Genomic DNA, 22,684 nt, shown 5'->3' with positions numbered 1-22,684 from the left:
AGCTGTTGACAAGAGCCTGTGCAGCCAGGAGGCTGGTGCTTTACGCAAGGGTTGCAAAGGGTTTAACTCTTTACCAAGGACTGTTTCCACATGCTTTGATATATTGGCTGACTACTCCTTTACTGAGGTGTCCCCAAGCCACAGCTGGAGCAACAGCTGTAGTGACAGTGCCCTTCTCAGTGCTGCCCTTCGCCTCCCAACGCCACACTGGGCTGCTGCTTGCGTGGTGCTCAGTCACTCCCAGCACCTGGGACCCTGTGCAGGGCTCACCGCGGAGCCACAGCGGCACGGCTCAACAGAGATTTCACAACCCCAGTCCTGAAAAAGCTTCGGTGGTCTTGAGAACCAGAGACATGAGACCCGTGGGGGTCTCTGCCCCCGTGTTGATATCCTAAAAGCAGCTCCTTCGCACTAATTAGAGTCAGGGGGATCACCCACACCTCCCCCTCCTCCTACTTGGGGTCTGGGCAAGGGGAGCCCGAGAGCCTGCTGCAGGTTCTGCAGCAAACAGCCTGGGACGGGGCTGGAGCAAACATCCTGTTTATAATGATTTCCTCCACACAAGAAATCCAGGGACTTCCTCGCCAAAGGCTGCCCAGCCCCTCTGCTGCACTGGGCTGCCAGCGGGGACACGCTGCAGCAACGGGAGCGCTCCCTGCTCCCTCCTGCTGTCACCTCAAACCTGTTCAAAATCCCAGGGATTACACACTATTGCACTTCAGTTTTTAATCCACGGGCCACTGCAACCACACCTTGCAGGCACATGCGAAATCTGCCGCTAGGTCCCATCACTGAGCAAGGCAACGGACTGTCGCCTGCCTGCCAGCACAGCCAGAGCCCGGTGGTCTCAGCTCTGATGCCGCAGCCAAGAAACCCAGCCACTGCGCTGGGCTCATTTGCAGCTCGATGGGGACGCACGAGCTGCACGCACAGGAACAGATTTGGGCACCTGGTTTATAGACAGAGAAAGGAACCCACTCTTACTACCTCTCAAAACCTTCATACCACAGTTCAAGCACTGTTATTAAAAATAACCAAACCAACAGAAAAAAATTAAGAGGCCCTTTTCTCCTATGCCTTCAGTGAAACAGCATGAAGGAAGGGGTCTGCATGCACATGCTACATGATCTTTCCTTTTCAAGAAACTTTTGCATGGGCAAAATTAAATTTAAACGTAAATTTGAAAGCAAGTCCACTCAAGTTAAAGGGCTTTGCTGGTGACCTTGATTTTTCCGGTGGCTCATCCTAATCCTGCCTTAGGCACAGCAAGATCTGGAAGCATTTTGCAGCCCAAGTGGGAGCGGGGCATGCAGAGGGGGCTGGGGCCTTTTTCTGGACTGTTCAAGTAATAAGTGACTGCCTGGGAGGAGAGGAAGCAGGGTCCAATGAGTCTGGGGTTGCCCAGGAGAATAAATATACATACATATGTATGAAACAGCTACTGCTTAAATTAAGTACTCTTAAAGACACAGGCCTTTAAGTTGTACCTGAGCGAGGTGGGTACCACGTTAGGAGAAAGCATTGTATGACTTTGCAGCTCAAGACAGTAGATCAGACACTGTGCCAGGAGAATCCCTCCGGCACCTTACACCAGCTGAAGGGCAGAGGGACACCAACACAGAAAGCCAGCCTAGGATGGATTAGCGCCCAGTGCAGTTTCTGGGTCTGACAAGCCAGGAGCAGCATCTTCTGCCCAGGTACCAAAGTCCTCCCAGGTAGGACAGAGAGCCTGCTCAGTCCTCCCACCCTGGGCAGGACTGGTCCTGCCTCTTGTGGGTGTGTTTGAGAACTTTCTACAATGTTTAAAAAAAAAAAAAAAAAAAAAAAAGAATTAAAAAAGCTTATCTTGCAAGGTATTTTCACTAAACACTGCACAAGTCGCCCAGGGTGGAACAGCTGATGTCCCTGAACCAGGGTTTGCAATTGAAGCCCTATTAAGAGGGGGACACACCCGCAGCCCAGCTCTTACTCACCCCATTGGCATGTCAGAGGGCAGAGGTCCCTGAACTGTTCCCTCTGAAGCAGCACTGCAGAAATGCCTCTTCCAGCCAGAAAGGGGGGGGGGGGGGCGGGGGAAGAGGGGGAGGGAAGGAGCCATCAGCTGGGAAAGTTGGGGGTAGCTCATCTGGGGGGGTGGCGGTCCTGGGCAGCCAGGCATTTCCCACGAGTGCAGCAGGCTGTGCAGGGAGGCCACCGGGTCCCCTTAGGATAGAGGAGCCCTTGGCTGCCAGCCCAGTTGTTCCCAAGTCACTGGAGGTGGCGGGTGCCCGCAAGCTCCTCCTGTGACTTTGCTGCTTTCACAGTTACACGTTGAATAGCCCAGTTGCTTTGGACTCACAGTGTTGCTTCAGAGCACCCAGGGCATTACTATATGGGTGCACGCCGTGCTAAGCACTGTAACCACCCAGCCACCTCCCATCCTGCCAAGACCTGAGCACCAGCAGCCACCAGAGGTTGCCTGTGTCCCCAAGATCCACCTGCCCCCATAACCACCCTGCCTCACCCAGAAACGGCTTCAAAACCAGAGTACTTCAGTTTCCTCTCCTAATCTGCAGCAGAGGGTTTCATTTGTTTAAGCAGCTGCCTGCTGCTGGGGAGAAGGCAACCCGCAGCATCCTGCTGCCACAGCAGCCTCCATCACCCACACACAGCCTTGTGGCTCTACCACATTTGTGGGGCAACTTAGAGGCGTCCTTGTCACCCACAGCAGAAAGCACCCTCCAGCACAGCCATCAGCTCTCCTGCCTTGTATTGGCATGGCAGGACTGGGGAGATAAGAAAAGTAAATGTAGTAAAGTAAACTCTGCTCCATTTATAGACCTAGCCGGTGAAGGGAAGTGCTCTCCAGGTTGCCTCCCTGTCAGCTGTTCCACCTCTCCTCTCTCCAGGATGCTGAGCTGACACAAAGCTCCTAGAGGGATGCTGCCACTAGCAGCCATCACTTCTGTATTGGTGTTCTCCAAGTTCGAGCAGGGCATGGAGAAGGAGCGGGGTGTGCCACAGCTGGCCTCAGCGATGCTCACCGTCAGAGGTGTCTGCCCTTCTCCCCGTGGAGCTGCCATTGCAGGGAAACCACAGTGGGAGGAGGGTGGCAGGGCTGTCCCCGTGCGCAGACCTGGGAGGGAGAGGCAGGAGGAAGGAGCTGGGGCAGGTGTGCCCGTGTGGGTACCGCAGTGGGAAGAGCAGGGCTTTCCTGCCATCGCCCACCCGCTTACAGAAAAAGCGGAAGAAACGCAGTAAACTGCAACCAGCCCTGTGATTCAGAGGCAGCGGGGCAGGGTGGGGGGCAGAAATCTTTTGCATTCAGCAAAAACGCAACAAAGAAAGAGAAAAGAGAAAGAGCCAGAGTGATCGGGGGGACCGGCTGCCTCCAGGCTCTCCTGGTGCTGCAGAGAGAGAAGAGCTGCCCTGTGTGAAGGGTGGGGTGGGGAGGATGGTGCAGAACAGTTAACAGGGACTCCCACCTACAAAACCTTGATGCATCCAGGATCTGTATCGGCACCTCCCCGGTGCTGCCTGCCACTGCCGTCTCCCTGCCTGCTGGGCCGATCTGCTGAATCGGTGATGCTGCCAGCCGAAGCCCATGCAGGTGATGGACACCACTTCTGAAGCCACCCCATGCCGAGCCACCAGCCTGCTCAGCCCCACAACAAGCCCCAGTGAGAGGACCACACTCATGCCGGGGTGCAGGAGGGAAAGGGGGAAAGAAACCCCCTTACAGTGAATTTTACAAAGCTGCTTTTTGAGCTACAGTAAGAGAGCAGGCCCTACTTTTCTATAAGGAGATTGCCCAAAGGGGAAGTCTGGATCCTCCTCCCACCGCAGCGAAACTGGTGGCTGGGAGGCGAGAAGGCAGCTGAGGCAGCACTCCGAGGCATCACCTTGGGTGAAAACCACAAGGCATGTACCATTGCCTGAATTTCAACAGACCGCCTGTTGAGTAACAGCCACTGCCTTTGTGGCTGCAGAGCCCTTCCCCTCTCCCCGCCAGCCCGTGCTGCTGCCCCTCCAGTGGGACACGGTAGCTTGCCCCCTCCCCCCCCCCCCCCCCCCCCCCGCAGAGCCCCCAGCCCCACAGGGGCGGCTCGCTGAGCCCCCTGTACCACGGCTGCCAAGGGCGAAGGCTTTGGCCACGAGACACAGTGCCGCCCTTCTGCTGCCAGAACGGGAGCCACAGCCTGCGGTGCCTTCCTCCCCATCCTCTACGCCTGCAGAGCAAGCACGCAGGCAGGCGACACAGTGCTGGCAGCACCCGTGACCTTGCACCACCTCCCTGGCAGCGCAGGAGGAGCCCACCCTGGGATAAGCACCCCTCTCTGCACCGTGCCAACCCACCCAAAACATTTCCTGGCTTCAGGGGGGAGGGCAAATCTCCCTTCAGTGCACTGAGCCCAGGGCAGGACGGGGGTTCCTGGAAGGCCCTCACACAGCCCACGCTGGCACCATGGCACCCACAGCCCAGGATGACGTCCCTGGTATTGCAGGCGGCGCGGGGGAAGGCAGGAGAGGTGGGAGGAAACAGTCTAGACCTCCCCATCCGTGACAGGGTATGGAGTCATGGCAAGGCAGGTCTCGCCTCCCAGCATCTGGATCATGCCCGGTGGGTGAGGCAGGCTCCCTCCGGAGCCCTGCAGGAGCGGTGGGTGGCAGACAGCTCAGACAGTCTCTAGGGCTTTTGGTCTTGACTCAGAGGAGACAGAGCAAGTCCAGGAAAGCATCTTCCTACAGCCCTCAGTCCTGATTCCAGAAGAGCCTGCCCCGCTACCCACAACAGCTGTTCACAAGCTACTGAATGCTGCCATTCCCCCCCAATTCCTCACTATCAGAGTCTGCTAGTGGCCACCCCACGCGCCTGCTCAGCCCAACAATATATGTGCCGCACAAAATAAAGGATAGAGGCAACAGCTATCCCTGTTCTCAACCTTTGCATGTTACTGTAGCACTGAGGACTCGGACAAGGTCAGGAGCATCTGGAGCAGTGGCCAAAATCTGCACAAGACCAGTGGAGGGGACAGCCCTGGCCAGCAAACTGGCTGCAGCAAAGAGAAAGTGTAGCACAAAGAACATAAATGGCCATTTGCCCGAAAGCTGCCCACATCAACGATGGATCCAGACCTCAAGCTCAATCCTGAGACTGCTCTGTGCCAGAGGCACACAGGCAAAGCCCAGTCCCGCATGCAGAGCGGCCACCTGGGCCGCAGATGGCAACCTCCACATGTACCCCAAGATGCCAGCACCACCTCCACAGCCCAGCTATGGCCCAGACACGTAGGGAAGCCAAGCACCCTCCCCATGAACAGCTCGTACCCAGCCCTGCTAATCTGCTGGGGCTTCCACCTCCAAACACCTGAGCAGGGGGTGAAGCGCCACCCCACTCAGCTCCACCCCCTGTCCTTCCAAGCCCATCATGTCTCCTGGGCTGATGGGCTGAACCCATCCCCATGGATCTAGGAAAAGCTTTGGACACATTTTCATCTCCAACAACTGAGAAAGGGGCTTCAGCTTCCAAGTGACACAAACCCCAGCGGAGAGAGCCATTCCTTGCTGATGGAAAGAACACAGTGATATATTTAGGCACAGAAACCACATTTAGTAAGGTCAAGGGGCATGTCCTTTACTCCTCTGTTTGACATATGAACCCAAGTTCTGCTGGTTAACTGCAAAACTATGCTGTCCAGCCAGCTGCAAGGGGAGGCAGGACAAGCAACAGTGCATCAGCCCTCCCAGCAGCAGCTCCCCTTCCCCCCATAGCACAGGGGCTGGTTTTGGGGAGCACCACCTTGGTTTTTAAATACCATTTGGTCAGCTCTATTCTCTCCTTTGAAACCAAGGGCCATGCTGGCTGGTGAAGATTTGTTTGCAAAGTGTGTCAAGTCTCCCCATTATCTCAGCCAGCCTGCCCTGCTCCGACTGAAGTCCAAGGATTAAGTTCACGTTATGGAACAGAGGGAGGAGGTGGATCACATTCCTACACCCACTTAACTTGGCACTTTCCCCACCACCCTCCTGCCCAACACTTTTCACCCAACGCATGCCAAAGGGCTGGAAGAAAACGGGGAACAGATGACTCTAGCGTTGCTCCTAAGCCTGATGGGCCAATTCAGAGCAAGTCTGAGCTGCTCCAGCTATTTGCTGAGGGCTGAAGACAGGGCAAGACACTACAGCAGCCTACCACACACTGAGGACACACAACGTCCTTCCCAACCTCATTTCTAGAGCCCCACGAGGCCAGCGTGCCACCAACACAAGAAGGGATGAACACTCAGGAATCACCAGCGCCTGGAAAAGCCACCAGCTCTGTGCTCCCCTCCAACTGCAGCCAGCCCTCAGCACACACGGGAGAAGCCATAAAACAATACAGAAGCCACCAGAAGCCTCTTTGCTGCCACAGCGGAGCACAAATGTCAACAGCTTGCCTGACATGGCAAGTATGCTGTAGGTGGAAGCGAAATAATTAGCTCTCTGTAAGAGAGCGCTCCAAGCTTGCCAATTTTCCCTTACAGACAAGGGCACTATTCAGAGACTTTAAATATAATAAACCTTTTCTCCCCCCCCTTTTCTGAACAAAATAACCTACAGAGAAAATTATTTGAAATTTAAAAAAAAAAAGTCTATCCCCATAATGCGTGGAGGAAAGAAGATGCAGGGCAGTAAGTGAGGAAACCCAAGGCTTACAGAGTTTCAGAGCAGATGAATTTATCAAGAACAAAGTCAGATAATGCTGCATACTCCTCCTGAAATGCAGAGTTCCCTGCTGATCATAAGGAGACTGGGGATGAGCTCTTCACATCCAAGTCATTCTGAGATGACAAAATATTTCCTTGAACCAACCCCCCACAGGTGAGCAGAAATATTCCCACTCCTACTGAAGTTTTGGCAGAATAAAACAAAACTCCTTTTAGTTTAACCAAATGGTTTTGACACTGAAAAAAAAAAAAAAAGCATCCTTCTCCTTGCTGGAATTACACAGGGTATTTAGTTTCTTTTGGCAAGGGCTGATATCCAACCCCTTTGTATTCACCATCCCGACTTGCTAGTCAGCATCCCAGAGGGACGAGAATCCAAGAACACCTACAGCCAGCGAACAAACAGCTACAAGATGCAGAGAGGGTCAGCACGGCCGCAACCAGGCAGTGGTACCTGGATGCCGAGCGCTGTGGAAAGAGTTAAGTGCAGCATGCACAGGCTTTTTCACAAGCTCTCCCTTCAGGGACCAAGACCAGGACTGGCTCTAAGTGCTCAGGGCTCCCAGCCTCATGCTCTGTAGAGCAGGGATGGTGGGAGGAAGGCCAGTGCTCTTGTTTGCTATAGAAACCAGAAAAAAAACCCACTAAGGCTATGGCTCTCTGCCCGGGCATGGGGCAAAGCCTTTGCTGCCTGGAGAGCTGTGACTGGGATCCCCCTTCTCTCACCAAGTTAATCAGCATTTAGAGGCCATTCAGTTCACCAGCAGCATTCATCACTGGATGGGAAGCAAACTGCAGAAAATCCTTCCAAATATAAGTAGCTAAAAGGAACAAGTTGCTTCTTCAGTGTGAAGATTCACCAGCCTCAAGCACCCCAAGTTTGTGCCAACATCTAAAACAGGCGATGCCTTTCAGAATGGCAGAGCTCACCATCAGAGCCAGAGTCTGACCCAGGACAAGTTTCCTGATGTCTTTTATAACAGCCAGCAGTTCCAATGTGTCCTCAAAGCCTCGCCTGGCCAGCAGCATGACTCATTGGAGGGGTAGCAAAGGACTTTACAAGTTTTCTACTCCTGTCTGGCATTCCTCTAGAAACAATTATTTGTTCTGATCGCCCCCAAATTCACAACACAAGGTGCCCGGATCCATCACACAAGATGAGATTAGTGCTGCTTAACTGTTTCAGTGAGGGCTTTGAAGTCAATGGAAACTACCCCGAGCCATAAGGTCTGCAAAAGGCCATCCCTCCCTCCCAAATGACAATTTTATTTCGAATGTAGCCTGAAAGTTAAGATGTCTAAACCTGCAATCTATTGCTTGTTCCAGGGCACAGGCCGAAGCTAGGTTTCAAGGCACCGTCTCCTGTACACAGGTAGTTCATAGATATTCATTTGTATGCAAACATTGTTCCTTAGCATTTCCCTTGGTAAGCCAGCCAAGCGGGAACGTGGCTTATGGCAATTCATTTCTAAACAGAGTTCTAAAGTGCTTTGAGAACGGATTTGTCTATAGGCTTCTTGTCTGCTGCTTTCTTTTCATAAAACTGTGGCCTTGTGGTTATAATCCTGGACCGGGATTCAGCACATTAGACTTATTCCCAAGTACCATTTACCTGCTGGGTAAACTTTAGGCAAATTCTCCTCTGTCTCTCCATTCCCCCTTCTAATGGCTGGGATAATGACAACAAGTCTCTTTATAAAAGCATTCTGGGGTGTATAAATGACAAGGGCACATAATCACAAGGCATTATTATTGCTTCAATAACCTTTTCTTGCAACGTTATCCTGTATAAAGGATGGTAGACAAAGGCTTCTATTCTAGTTTGCATTGTCATGCTGCCACCTGTAGAAGAGCTCTTGAACTTGGTGGGCCTACGGAGATTTGCCTGCTGGGTGAGTTGTTCTCGGTGGTTGATCAAAATCACTGTTTCCATCCTTGCTTTAAGGGAAAGCCGCAGTTTTACTCAAAATAGGATTTCCAGTGACTTGCCAGGAGCCTGAATGCTAAAGCTCACGTTCACAAGGCAGAGCAGATACGCTGGTCTCATGCAACCTGCTGCCCCGCTTTACAGCAGAGGAGGGCAGAAGAAGACTTGGACCTCCATGCCTTTGGGAAAGGCAGTAAAGTCACCTGCATAAGGGTGAGGCAGAGAGAAGCCTCACTGCTCCGCAGGCAGACAGCGGGTGGCAGGGAGGGGAGGGCAGATGCCACCCAGACACCCACTCCGCAGCATCCTAGCTGGCAAAGGCACCGTTCCAAGGTCAGAGCAGAAGTGAGCACCCACTCAGGTCAGTTAGACCACTCTGGACAGCAAATTGCTTGGCCCTGGAAACCCAGGGAGGTGTCAGAGAAAAAAACACTGGGCTACATTGCTTTTTCCAGTTTCCAGCCCTGGCCAAGATGATGTGCATCTAGCAGATTCTAAGGACAGGGAGGGGACACAGTGATAGCCCTGCCATACTCCCAGCCCCCAGGGCACAGCGATGCCTTATCCTGATGTGCGCACATGTCTGCCCACAGCTGCCCCTCGCCTACCCTCCCTGCAGAAGTTACTGGAGTTGTTTTGCAGTTCTGCCCAAGTTCTGGATGGGTAGGAATTTAAAAACTGGTCCAGCAAACACCACCCCCACACCAGTTTGCCCCACAGGGCTTATCCTGCAGCAGCTCGTTGGTACCAGTGCAGAGCCCCACCAGCAACACAGCGCTGTGTGCTCACGGGGTGCAGCCACAACCGGCACAGATGTGAGTTTCTGCAGTTGGGGGAAAGGAGGAAGAGAAAGTAAAGGGTTGTTCCTCTACAACATTGGGTAGCTGTTTAACAAAGTTCACAAGTTTGGGATTACTTTGTTTTTCTGGGTCTCCCCTGTGCTATGCTCGAGCACTACACGCAGCGAGCTGCAAACAACTGTTCAAGCACTTTGGGGGAAGTTCGGTACAAAGCTTCAGGAGCATGAGGCCAAGCAGGAAGGGCCAGTTTAGACTGCAACTATCCTGCCAAGTGAGATTTTAAAGGGACATGAATAGCCCTCAGATTCCTCGGGGACAGACGACCAAGCAGCCTGGAGAGCCCCGGTCTGGTACAGCATTCAGGCAAAGGGGTGTCCCGCAGGCATCCAGCCACAGCTCAGGCTGCTCACCCTGTGAGACATCCCTGCAAGTTGCAATAACCTCCCTTCACGAAGGAAAACCTTAGGGAATCTGATACTGTTATCAGCTTTCTTTTTTGTTTGTTTTAAAGAAGAAGTATTTCCAACTTAGAATTAAAAACTGCAGATGCTTTACATAGCCCAGCAGTCTAGCGCACGGGATAACAAACATTTCTTTATGATACAGGATTTTCAAGAATGCCCAAATCTCCAGTCAACATCCATATCAAAGGGGTAGCAATCCAAAAAGTCCCTGGCTAAACAGGTCAGGGCCTGCCCACAGAAAATGCAAAACTCTTTTTTAAGGGAAGTACAAAGACTTGCTACAAAGCTGGTGTCTATCTGCAAGCTGTAAGAGTTACATACCCACACAGCTGGCTGGTGAGAAGAAACTCTAAGCTGATTAAATTAAACATCCCCAAAAAACTCCGGCAAGGCAGGGTTACCTGCATGGTACAGTGATTTTTGCTTTGATCTCCAGGAAACGTCTGTTTATTCAAAAGCCTGTTTGCTATAGCAACCATGGTTTATAGAAAAGGAGAGAGGGGGAAGAGAATTCCCCAGTGCTTTGCTAGAAATGTTGTACCACCACCACCAGAATCCTGCGGTTAAATACCTGGGGCCTAATGACATCTCAGTTAATTTCCCGAGAACCCTACAGACTCGATGCTGGAGCATCTCTGACAGGCTCCTGCAGGAGGGATCCCAGGTTTCCCACCCCACTCTGTGGATCAGCTACCACAGCGTGTTGGGTTGTCCGCCAGAGGTGCCCAGTGTCCCCTGGGAGCAGAGATGTCCCGCAGGAAAGTTGGAGTTCATCACTCCAAAGGAGACCTCTCCTCCCTGGTCATCTTATCGCTCCTCTCTTGGCAAGAAGAGACACTCAGAAGCAGAAAGGATATTCAGAGCAGGAGATACAAAAGTTCCTCCCTTCCTCTGAGGTTTCTGTCTTTTTGTGTTGTTTTAGAAGGCAGGGGGGGGAGAAAAACACATCAAAAAAACACATGGCCCTTAAGAGGGACACAACACACAAGGTCTGTTGTCTTTCTTTCCCATGTACTAATAATCAGTGCAAATTCATCACCATTGATTCCAAGTATTCAAACCCCATACCTTGGCCTCATTCCTCAGACACAAAATAGCTTTAAAAAGTCCGTTTTTAAAAGCGGCACATATATTGGGTGAGAGAGATTTGCCTTTGTGTTTCCAAGTCCTACATCACACTTCAGGAAAAAAGGACTTTAAAATGTGGCCCAGCCACAAGGACTCAAACCAGACTTTTTTTTTTTTTTTTTTAATAGCATGAGATTCTCAGCTTTCATTTGGTGCTCCCTTTTCCAGCAGCTGGGATTTATGCAAAAGAACATCAAATGCCACAGGGCTTATAACAAAAATAAAATAAAATCATGAAAGCTCCCACCACTGCAGTTTTGCAAGTCTCCGTGGGCTGTTTTCAACCAGCTCAAGACTCTGCCACTAGCGGAGAACAGAAGGTGGAAGGGGGAACGGAACAAGACAGCAGCCGCTGGTGAGGGCACGGCATCTCTGCAGCATATTTATATGCTAAGGAAGTTCATACTGGATGCTGTCATCTCACCAGTTATATTCCTGGAGACTCACTGTGGTCCTCCAAGCCCTTGCCTGTGATTTGCAGTGGGCTTCTGCTCTGTCCCACACAAGAGCTGGGGTTCTCCTCCTTCAGCTTGAAGCTGATCAGGTATAAAAGCAAGAGGAATTTGCCAGTTTCTCCTTCCATTTCAGTGCTATGGATTTCAAAGCAGCTGCCGCAGGATAAGCCACTTGCCCTTGCACAGAAAGGTTTTTTTGCTCCATAAATATTGCATGTCACCTCCTGGTTACTGAAGCACAAAGCCAAACCCTGGCAGAGAGGAGCCATAGGGACCTAACGCAGCTCAGGGGAACAAGGAAGCTTCTGCAGCAGCAGCCACCACCAAAGGCCAGGTTTCCTCACATATTTTCCTTGTTAGTTCAAGAGTCAGAGAACAGTCAAGAGACTGATTTAGCAAGAGCCCTTCTCAGCGGCGTCGGCTGAGACTGCTTGTGGCACAGACTGAGCTGTAAATTATTCAGAGCCAAAGAGCTCCTGCCATCCAGGAGGTCAGGCACGTCTGGACCCCTTGCCAGCCTGTCTGCATGCTCCCACTCCTGCTCCTTTCTCACTTTGAACATTGTCTTTCCACACCGGGCTGCAAGGACAAGGAAACCAAAGCGGACCACAGATAAGACTCGCAACCCCGCAGCAGTTTTACCCAAAGCCTGAAAAGCGCAGCAGAGTCCATGCACCCATTGTGCAAATGGACCTTTTGCAAATGGTCCAGGAAAATGCTGGCTAAAACAACTGCACAGACAGAAACGGGGATGGGATATGGACAAGACAATGAAAGCCGGTGTTTATATTTGGATGCAAATTTTCCCCAGCAGCCTGGTGACCAAGAAGTGGAAGCCTTTGGCTTTAGGGAAAACCTGGTAATGACTAGATGCCTTCCAGAAGTATAACAGCCTGGCTTATTTACTTCACTCAAAGCCAGTAAAACACTAGAGCATTAATAGGAACAGCCTGAGCAATGAAATGCAAATGCCGCTCATGTAATTAAAGAAAGAGAACGACCCTCCTCCCAAAACAACAGACAAGGCTGTAACATCTGCCCGCACGGGAGAGCCCCATACAGGAGGCTCTTGTTCCAGTAGTTTCAAAGAGGCTGTTTAATTTTAGTAGGTCAGCAAGCATATGACATTACAAAGCACTTCTTAGACAAAAGCAGAGCCAAGGAGCTCTGCAATCCATTTTCCCTACAGGAAGGAAGGCAAAGCTTCCTATTGCAGGGAGGAGGTAGCAGGGGAAAGGGGAGGGGGCTGACATTTGAGAGGGAACGGCCAAGGCCAATGTATAAAATTGAGGCAGACCAGGCACAAAGCAGGGAGCTAAAAAACAGCAGAACAAGGTGGAATATAAGCGAGCCCCATCTCTCACCCAAGCTGGGTGTACGTTTGCCTTTTTCATTTTGCCAAGATTAGTTTTCCTGCAGTTGCAATCTCTCCAAATCCTGAGTCCCCTCCTAGGAGGGATGTTTGCCTTTCACTTCCTTAGAAGGGTACATATTTATTTTGTTCTTTACTGTACCCAGGGCTCAGCATCGCAATTAGCAGCCATCCAAATACCACGCCTCTGCACAACCTGCAGCCCAGCTCCCTCCAAGCAAGGAGATGCACAGAAGGAAGTGGTCAGGGCTGGGTACCGCAGCCCTCTTAAGCAGGGTGCTGAGAAGTCGGGGGCTTTTCAAGTTTTTTTCCAGTAAGAAGGGACACCAATGCATCTGACATTGCAAAAAGTACTTGCTGAATAAGCACACATTGCCCAACAAACAGTACCTCTCCCGTGTTGCTTAACTGAGGAATGAAGACGACATGGATTGCGTTATTCCAGCGACAGCCCCGTGGCTCAGCCCACCTCGGCACAACAAGCAGGGACTGATGGCTCTGACAGCTCAGCTCACAGAAGTGCCAGTCTCAAAAGCTGAGACCTCTTTTGTTAAACTCTAGTAAGATTACCCTGGGAGGTCACAAAGGTATCTGAAACGTTACAAAGAGGAAGCGAAAAGTAACAGAGCTGCTGAACACAAGCTGTGACACTCTCCTGACTTGCCAGTAGTTCTAGGAAGCAGCAGATGAACTGGCCAAAAAGATGGGTTTGAGAATCCTCATATTCACCGGATTTACACTACCCTGACAGAGGTACACCTGCATGCACAGTTATTTGAATCGAGCATGGGGCAAGTATACAGGGGTTCATGCCCTCACCCTCTCCAGCCCTCTGCACCTTTCCCTGGGCAGCACGCAGGAAGGTGCCTTCCACAGTCACCTTCCTCTGCTGCTAGAGTCTCAAAGAAAACAGCAGAAAGGGGGCAGGGGGGGAACATATATACCTGCCAGGCTAGGGGAAAGAGATGCAGCTATTCCAGCTGCAGCACAACTAACCATTGCGCTAACCCACTGGATTGCATTTTATGTCCCTGTGCCTCCACAGCCATGGGAAATGGAGCCTTTGTTATCAGTTGCCTCTGCATTACTGATGCTGAGCCAGAAATAAGACACAAATAAAAAAACCCACGGGGTTACCCTTCCATCTGTCTCTCAAAAGAGGGACTGAGTGGAGAACACATGCCCTTAGTGGTGCTGTATCTTCTACCTTTACAAACTCCAAATGGTGGGAATAAATAAATAAATAAAAATAAATCAAACTCCAGTTTTCACTTCACTACGAAGATCTCTTGATCTTCCCTGGGCTGTTTATAAGCAGCTTTAGTTGGAAGATAGCTTGCTCAAAGAAAGTGGGGAAAATCCAGGCACTGATGGCACAGTGAGTAGAACACAGCTAGGTAGTCATTTCTAATTCACACTGATGCTTTAAGCTGATACAGAGATTTTGGTTTGCCATAAATTAGCCATTTCCTCTCTGCAGGGTGAGAAAGGTGCAGCTCTACAGGTCACACACAGCAACAGCCTCTTACCCAGAGCTTGCCATCCCAATAAAACGCTCCCAGCAGCTTGACGATGTGCCGGTGATCGCAGGTGGCCAGTATTTCAATCTCCACCATGTAATCCTCCAGTTCATCTTCACTCTTTGTTTCAATGACTTTGGCAGCTGCTAAAGCACCAGTTTCCTTATTCTTAGCCTGCAAGACAAAACGAGTGTTAGTAAAACAAAGGCGAGGAGAGCCAGGAGCACACAGTACTTGCACAACTCTTGCTCCTCCAATTCACACTCAGCTTGACTGGTACCAGCCACAACACAAGCATGGGAGCTTGCAGATGCATTTCTGCTTCCTCAGCCTGCGCACAGGTTTGCAGAGGATGAATGCGTCAGGGCCAAAGCATCCCCCTTCCTCCCTCCAGTCTCCAATGCCCACACCACTGCCCATCATGGGGAGAAAGAGGCTTCTAGAAAAGGAGCTGCATCCTATTGTTTGTAGGATTTAAAAAAAAAAAAAAAAAAAAAAAAAAGGAAGCAAGAAAACCTCAGAGTACAGAGACTCTCCGATATTGTAGGTGATATTTTCAGTTACTAGAAGTCCTGAGTATACAGATAATTCAGCCACATTCACAGTACAGCTGCACACCATCACCACCCCAAACAGCCCTTCCTCACCAGGGCAGTTTTCTGTAACACACGAGGGAAACTTAGCGATCACTTCCTCGGCAAGTAAAGCAACAAGAAGGGGGGGTGTTGATTTCCCAGGACTGGCCAGTATTCCTGGTGTTGCATATTAGTAGCTCTTCAGATCACAGTACGAAAAATACTATGCATGCTCTTCCAGCTGCCCCCTTGCTTTACGTAGTGCCTTTAACCAACTTACTCACCAAATAACCAGAAAACCACCAAACCCTCATTGTCCTAGCAGCTGGAAAACTTTTGCTGACTTTCCCTGCCCGTTCCTCACAAAGCAGATGTGTACCCTTGGGTTAGCAGCTTGCTGACCTCCTTCCCCAAGCAGCTCTCACTGCCTAGGAAGGGGGCACCGACAGCTGCACAGGGGCTGCTTTGCTGGTAGGTGCCACACACCTGCAAAAGGCTGTTAATGCTGGACTGGAAGCATTTGCAGATGTGTTTCTTATCACCCTACTCCTCTTGTGCCCCCACCCAACAAGAGGAAAAGGCAGCTGGTGAAAGGCTTGGCTAAAAGCAAGGATCTGTAAGCAGGCAGTGCCAGGTGAGCCTTGGAGCCAGTCCCATAGAGGACCATTTCAATATCATCCACCCAGCACTGTCCATTGGCTCCCCCCAAAAATGCCAGGGCGAGACTGCATTTTGCAAATGCAATTTGAACAAATTGTTACAAAAAATTAGAAGTTTGCACCAAAACACCGAAAGGGTGTTTGTGAGACAGTCTGCACAGGGGGCTTCACTGTGAGATGTGCTGTAAACTGGGAGAGGGGGTGAGACAGGAGCTGCTGACTCAGGAGCACCCTGCCCTTCCCAGAAGTGCATTGAATCAGCAGATCAAGGGACTGGAGAAATCCCTGCAGCTCACCTGCTCTGCTCCCTACTGACGCACGAGAGCCCCCATGGCTCGATTCCAGTTTCCTGGAACCCATGTTCCTTCCATCGCACCCACTCTGGGCTGCCTTCCCCCAGGGGCAAAAGTCCCACTGTAGATGTCCTCACCAGAGGAGCTGAGCAAGCTCCAGTTGTGACCTTTCTCACCACTCTGTAGCTTACATATCTGTTTGGGAAACCTACACGGGAGCTTACAGGAGGATTAATTCCTAGTATAAACACAACAAGCCCCGCTGAACGGTTTTATACAGCTTAGGTGATAGTATAACTGTGTACCAAGGAAGAGGCTGGGGAGGAGGGGGAAGTAATAAAAGAAAAACCATACAAGGGAGGGAGGAAAACAACAGACCCTGAGTCTCTGCTGGGTCTTGAAGACTTGCTGCATTCACAAGTTGGCATGGACAGCCGTGTCTTTACAACAGGGGACAAATCCATTTCCATCTGGGCTCACTGCCCAAATGGAAGGCGGCAGCCCACACTGGTTTCAGAAGGAATTAGGGGGTGTCTTTTGGTCAGGTTGGTTTGTTTCTTACCCAGTTGCTGCCAGATGCCCAGAGGAGGGCACGCAGAACGGGGCAGGGAGAGATGCGGTGCAGAGCAAGCATGGGGAAAAGCACAGGGAAAAGCACAGCACTTCCAAATCGGAGCAAGAAGTGCCCCACTGTTTGCTCTGCACTTATGGTGTTGGGAGAGGTCCAAGGAGGGGAAGTAAATATTGTGAGAAGAGGTGGGGCTTCCCTTGGAGGTCAGCCATCGCACGCTTCCCACCAGCGGGGTCCCAGCCAGCTCAGCGCTTCCAGGATGCCGGGGCCCTGCAGGCACCTGAAAAAACCCAGGAGCAGAGCGTGCCCCAGTCCCCCCACAGCATCGTCTCCCACTGAGAGGTCTGAACCAACATATCCTCATCCCAAAGCCTGGGGGAGCCACCCCAGCAGCCACGCTGCCACCCCCAACCCCTCCTGGGCTTGCTAAGGCATGCAGGGGTGCTGGGTGCTGAGCTGGAGGACATAGTTTTGCAAACCAGGCTGCAAGCTGTGGGTGGGGGAGAGACCACAGCCCATATGTTCACTCTGGCAGCCTGACCTCATTCATCGTTACTCCTAAGACTAACGGGTGAGCAACCCAGCAACCCCCAGCAATCGCTTCCTTTCTAGATACAAGCCCATGTATACCCTGCCTGACGCCCAGCCTTTAAATATCTCCATTACGGGATTAGCTGCTACCTTTCTCCACCACCTTGGACTGCCCCAAATGAGAGTGTTTACCCAGCCATCTCCGTTTCCTCACACATCCTAGCAGGGGATGCAGCTTGGGAAGGGAGGGCATTCCATAAGCTTCCACCCCAAAGGGAGAGGAGCACTGCACTGTCCCATGTCCCCCCAGGCCAGCCAGCACAGGGAGGTCACACCAGTGGAAGCAAAGACCACCATCTCCAAGGAGAAGTCAGCTCAGGACATCACAAACTCATGATGCAAGAATATGAGTTTTTGAAACAAGCTCACATGGGTAGGGATGCCACGAGGATGGTGTGGGCACAGACCCTGTACTTTCCGTGGTCCTGCGATAATATCACTGCTACAAATCAGCGCGCTCACCGCACTTCCCAGAAGGGACCAAAATGCCCCACAGCCCTGCAGGACGGCAGAAGCTGAAGCAGAAAGGGACCCGAGACTGTGAGGTTTAATGGGAGATTTTTGAAAATTAGTCTCCTCCGGGCTGGCCCACTGTAGCGTGGGGAGGAGGCTGGTTGCCCCACACAGCTGCCCTTGAGAGGACCAACACTCGTAGAGGCTGGGCAGCTCATACCCTCCTGAGTGGTCCCTGGCCCCCAAGCCCAAACCCAGGAGATGTGCACCGGCTGGTGCGGGCACTCCTGAACCGAGCGGAACAAGTCACATTGATCATCACAAGACCTTTGGAAATCCAAGAAGCTTCTGTCCATTTCTCCACCTTCTCTTTCTCTCCGTCTGCTCGTCCTCCAGCCCTGACACTAGGCTACAGCCACGTTCCCGGCAGCCTCCCTGGGAATGGCAGCTGCCTGCCATCAGGCAAACGGCTGCATCACAGCCCGTCGCAGCAGCCAGCCAGCTCCAAAAGCTGCTCACAGCCAGCCAGATTTATACAAGCAGCGTCAGATTTTGGCCAAGTACGCCAGGCACTCTCCCTGTAACTCACATCTGGCAATTTTCTTCAGCTTCTCCATTGGTATTTTCCTGCACACAATGTATTACAACACAGATATTCTTCCAGGAAGGTGTGTTGGGTTCTCAAATAGGCCAAATGCTTATGCTGACAGCCCTGGGAACTGGTTTCAGAATCCCAGGCATGAGATGATCCTTTGGGTTTTAAAGCCCTTTCCTGATTTCTGCTATCTTTGCGCAGTAGATCAGAATCTGCCCCAGGACATGGGTACAAAGCAAAACACAGCCTGCTCTGACCTCAAAAAGCCAAGCTAGCCATTAGGCAGAAGGAACCAGCATCTCCAAATCTGTCACCTGCAGGCCTGGCTGATACCCCTCACGGCCAGGGGACACACAGCACCAGGCTGGGAAGAGGCAGCATCTGCTGCTCGCTCTCCAGGAGCCGTGGAAAGGAAGAAAAGGGGCCACCAGCCCCTCTGCAGCTTCACCTGTACCTTGGCAGGGGGTGGATGCCCTCACCTTGCAGCTAGGGAAATGAAAACTTCTCTCACGGTGGCTGCTTTGTTTGTCTTTAAATCCCAAAGAAAGGAAGAGACAATGATATGGAGGAAAGAAGAAAAACCAAGAACTATCAAGAAAGCACCCTAGGATAACTTGCCAACACCAAGTTGGTTAGCCACACCGGCTGAAAGGGAATCATCCTGCAAAATAGTTTGAACTACAAATCCAAAATCTTCTGCAAATCCCAGCCTAATAACAGGGTCTCCGACCCAGCAAAACTCCATATCAAGGACAGAGAGATGGGGAGAGAGATTCTATTCTCAGGTAGAACACCCCCAAATGTGCAGCCTTTGAAGAATTCATGCTGTTTCTCATTTTTTCCAGTGAAATTTGTGGATAGAAATGAAAGGACCACTTGGTGAGATCCAAGAACAGAAACTGTTTGATGCCGGTCTATGACCTATGGCTGGTCTGTCAAAAGCACACATCCAGTTCTATCTTCTAGCTCCGCCACTTTAATGCCATGGATAATTTATCCCTGGAGTGCTAATTAGCACCAAAAAAAAAAAAATACAGAGCAGATTATAGTTCAGCAGTGCATCCTGGGCACTCTGCTGGCAGCTGTTAGATTCATTACAATCTTGGCATTTAAAACCAGAAAAGCCCTCATGGCCACTACCAGCCTTTGTGCAAATCGACACACTCACAGACCACAGTGGGCAGGTCTCTGTAGAAACAGGATTGGAACATGCATTCCATGAAAGAAAACTTATTAAAAGTTATCCGTTAAACCGCTTCCAGAAAGCCATGCCAGGAGCCAAGCAGGATACAAGGCAAAGGATCTTGCTGGAGTCCTCTGGACCAAGATGGGCACTGGCCATGACACTGCCAAACACACTGGGAATACCAGGGAATAGGGAATGAGTAGGATTTACTCTTATAAGGCAGAGGCATAGAGAAACTACTGCTCAGCTTGTTGATTTAAAGGGCGAGAGGTGCCCGTTCAGGTGACAGAAGAGGCTGTTTGGCCTTTGCCTGTGACTCACCCTCTGAGCTATTGTGAAAACCAGATCGTGACCAACGCAGGAACTATTTTAAGCCTTTAAAGAACGCATTACCGGAAGGCTGGATTGTTCGGTCCTTCCTCGGGCAGGACCGCTGCCGAAGGCACAGCAGTTTCTAAGTGAGGGAGAGGAAAACCCTGTATGAACTCTCACTCGCTAGCAGAAAGGAGAGAGCTAGCACCAAGTGTGCCCCAAATGCTTCGGCTAGGCTTGCTCATCCGCAGTGTCTTCCCAAGCCAAGGGATGATCCTTTTTAAGCCGGTCTGCCATATCACGCCACCATCTTTTTGGTGCAAGCTACTCTTCCCATGCTTGTAAGCCCTCTCTCCACAGCAGGATTGCTGATTCTTCAGATTATCACCAAGTTAGAGAACCAGGAGTAAAAAGCCTGGTGCTTTCAATGGGTGCTGTATTTGAGGGTTGATCGTTCCGACTTCCCCCCTGCACCATACTCTGGTTGTGTGTCTTTGTATACAAGCAACTGCTCACTTACATATTTCTCAGGGATTATGTAATGGTTAATTGCCTTCTGATGAACTTTGCCTGAGCCGCCTGCATCAATAAACAAACACAGGATAGACTGCCTTGAGTCAGTGCTTGTATTATTGTCAAATAATCAATGGGAGCTTAATTAAGTTCCATGCCCAACAAGCTCCCTAGAGCCACTTCAGTTTGTCACTGTATATGAAGCCTGTTTTTTTGGTTGGGTTTTTTTGTTTGGGGTTTTTTGGTGGGGTTTTTTGAAATGCTGATTTCAGCCCTTGGTACCACCCAGCAGACCAGCGGGTGACACACAGGCAGGGGTGCAGCAGCCAGGCTGGTACAGCCCTCACCTAGCAGCCCCTGGTACACACAGCAGCCCCCACTGGCATGCATCCCTCGGGCATCGGGTCAGGCAGGACCCCAACTGCACCAGGCTGAACCAGGGCTGCTGCTCTGGCAGCTGTGGCAAAACTTCTGCAAGGGCTAGGGGGAAGTGGAAGTGGCTTGCAAAATAAGTCAAAAAACGTTAGTTAAAAAAAAAAAAAAAAAAAAGCAGAAATGCCTTCCTCCAGTTTTATGAACTAGAGGCAAAGGAAAGTAACATCACCAGAGAGCTCAAGCTATGACCAAGGACTTGTTTTCTATGTAGACGTGCTGAAAAAGTGTGACCAAAGCATGCCACGTACACGTTTTCCTGCCTCAAAAGCTCAACAACAGCCCAGCAGAAGTGGGTGAGAGATAACAAGCTCAAGCAGCAGTACGTTAGTCAAGGAGCAGAAAAGCTCCACGTGATGCTTCAGGCCTCACCCCCAAATGCAGCAGCAGAGGCCACAACAACAGCAAGAGGCTTCTGTGCTATAACCGCTATAACCCACCTACAGAGACTGAGTGGACCTCATGGTCCTGGTGTGAGCAAGAAGTGAGCAAATACCCAGGCAGGGTTTGAGGAGAAGGAAGATCCACATGGATCCAACATCTTCAGCCTACATAAGCCTAGAACTTGGAAGCATGAAACATCCTTCAAATCACTGGTCCCCTAGAAGAGTGCTGTGCCCCAAAAGAAGCATCCCTGCCCTGGTCTTCATTCAGTCAATGCCACAACACTGGGAAAAAATTAAAATAAGGGGGGGGGGGAAAAAAACCCCACGCAACCATTTCTGAGTTTCCTAGCAACTTTCTGCAGCAGATTTGGTACATAGAGCGCCGAGGCCTGAGCAACGGGCTGAACGGCCACTATGCCCGAGCGCCAGGGAACAGGGCTCAGCCAGGCAGTGCTAGTATGCGCTCATGTCCATCAGCCCTTTTTCACTGTGCTGGAAAAGCATCGGATAAACAAGGTCCTGGTGGCAAAACAAAAACCTGATCAGCCCTCTGCTATCTCCATAGCACAAGCCCACCAAGGGAGGCCACCCCAGCAGCACGCCTGTGCTTGGCCACGATTGTCGAGAGAGAAATACAGGGCAGGCAGCAACTCAAAGATGCTAACAGATGCAAGCACCGAGGTCCATCGGCATCGGCTGGCTTTGGTGGGGCACAATTTCCTTCACTGTTTCTCCTGCCTATTGAAATAACACATAAAACATTTCAGTTGGTTAAATAAGGGCATGAGCACAGGTAACTATGAGGGAATTGCACAAGAAGGAAAAATGTCAGGAAGGTTTCCATGTGTTGGATGGGAAGAGCATTCTGTTTTGAAGAGCACATGCCTGGGAGGTGGGAGTGAGGTGCTTTTTTATAGCCAGGAGGCAGAAGTCAGTTAATCCAACTCCAGCAGCACTAGTGCCATCACCCTACTCTTCACAGGGGACACGCTGCCCCTTCCAACCCTGCATCCTGGAGGCAGCATGTGCAGACACTGCTCCTGAATGCGACTGCATTCTCTCTTCAGTGGGAGCAAAGCAGCTCCAGCAACAGGGCGATGCTGAGGCTCAGCCGCTGACCCTCAGGCTGTGCTAGCAAGGCAGGGGCTCCCTGCGCCCCTGGTCTTGCCATACTTAACCCTGGCACAGCTACATGAGTCACCACCCCCTGCTGCCTTCAACAGCAAATTTGTTAAAATGTACCTGTTACTTCATTGTTTTAAAGACTTGCCTTTTTTTTTTTTTTTTTTTTTTTTAGTGACTGCTCTTCATAGCTGAATTCCTTTTCCCTGGGGATCTGCGGCTGAGCGAGGCTGGCAGTGCAGGCAGGAGGGCAGCACAGCCACCCGCCGCAGCCAGAGCCCCAGCAACCTGTGACCGCACGGTGTGAGGGTGGCTTTGACCCGAGTCTCACGAGGACAACCCTCGATTTACAGACAGCAGCATCCCAAGAAAGAGAATTTTTTTTTCCCCCCCAAGGACACCACACATTCAAGAAAAAATAATAAATAATTAAAAAAAAAAAATCACGAGACACACTCAGCAGGGATTTTCCCAAGGAACGATTGCCACATGCTTGACGGTGAAAAGCTCAAAGCCTTCATCTAAACTTTCTCTTCCATGCAGCTGCCCACAGCTCAGCCCACTGTCAGCAGCATTGCCAAGCTCTGGGCCATGACGCTGAAGTCATTATCAAAATATTTAGGCCATGGAGAGCTATCCCTCTC

General features: G+C 51.0%; 1 protein-coding gene across 2 annotated transcripts in view; it reads right to left on the bottom strand.

Annotated features, from left to right (window-relative positions):
* STK10 (serine/threonine kinase 10) overlaps positions 1 to 22,684 on the bottom strand; it is a 52,529-nt gene that overhangs the window by 25,192 nt on the left and 4,653 nt on the right. The window contains exon 2 of one of the 2 annotated variants that reach the window (XM_055812128.1): positions 14,362 to 14,526. In XM_055812128.1, the coding sequence (XP_055668103.1) occupies positions 14,362 to 14,526 (165 nt within the window). Of the gene's footprint in view, positions 1 to 1,973; positions 1,993 to 14,361; positions 14,527 to 22,684 lie in introns of those variants that run through there. The other variant, XM_055812129.1, reaches the window with a different exon arrangement.

The sequence above is a fragment of the Falco peregrinus genome, chromosome 8 (genome assembly GCF_023634155.1).
Source record: "Falco peregrinus isolate bFalPer1 chromosome 8, bFalPer1.pri, whole genome shotgun sequence".
In the NCBI taxonomy this organism is placed as follows: Eukaryota; Metazoa; Chordata; class Aves; order Falconiformes; family Falconidae; genus Falco; species Falco peregrinus.
Note: the sequence above shows the minus strand (reverse complement) of the source record. Positions and strands in the feature narration are given on the sequence as shown.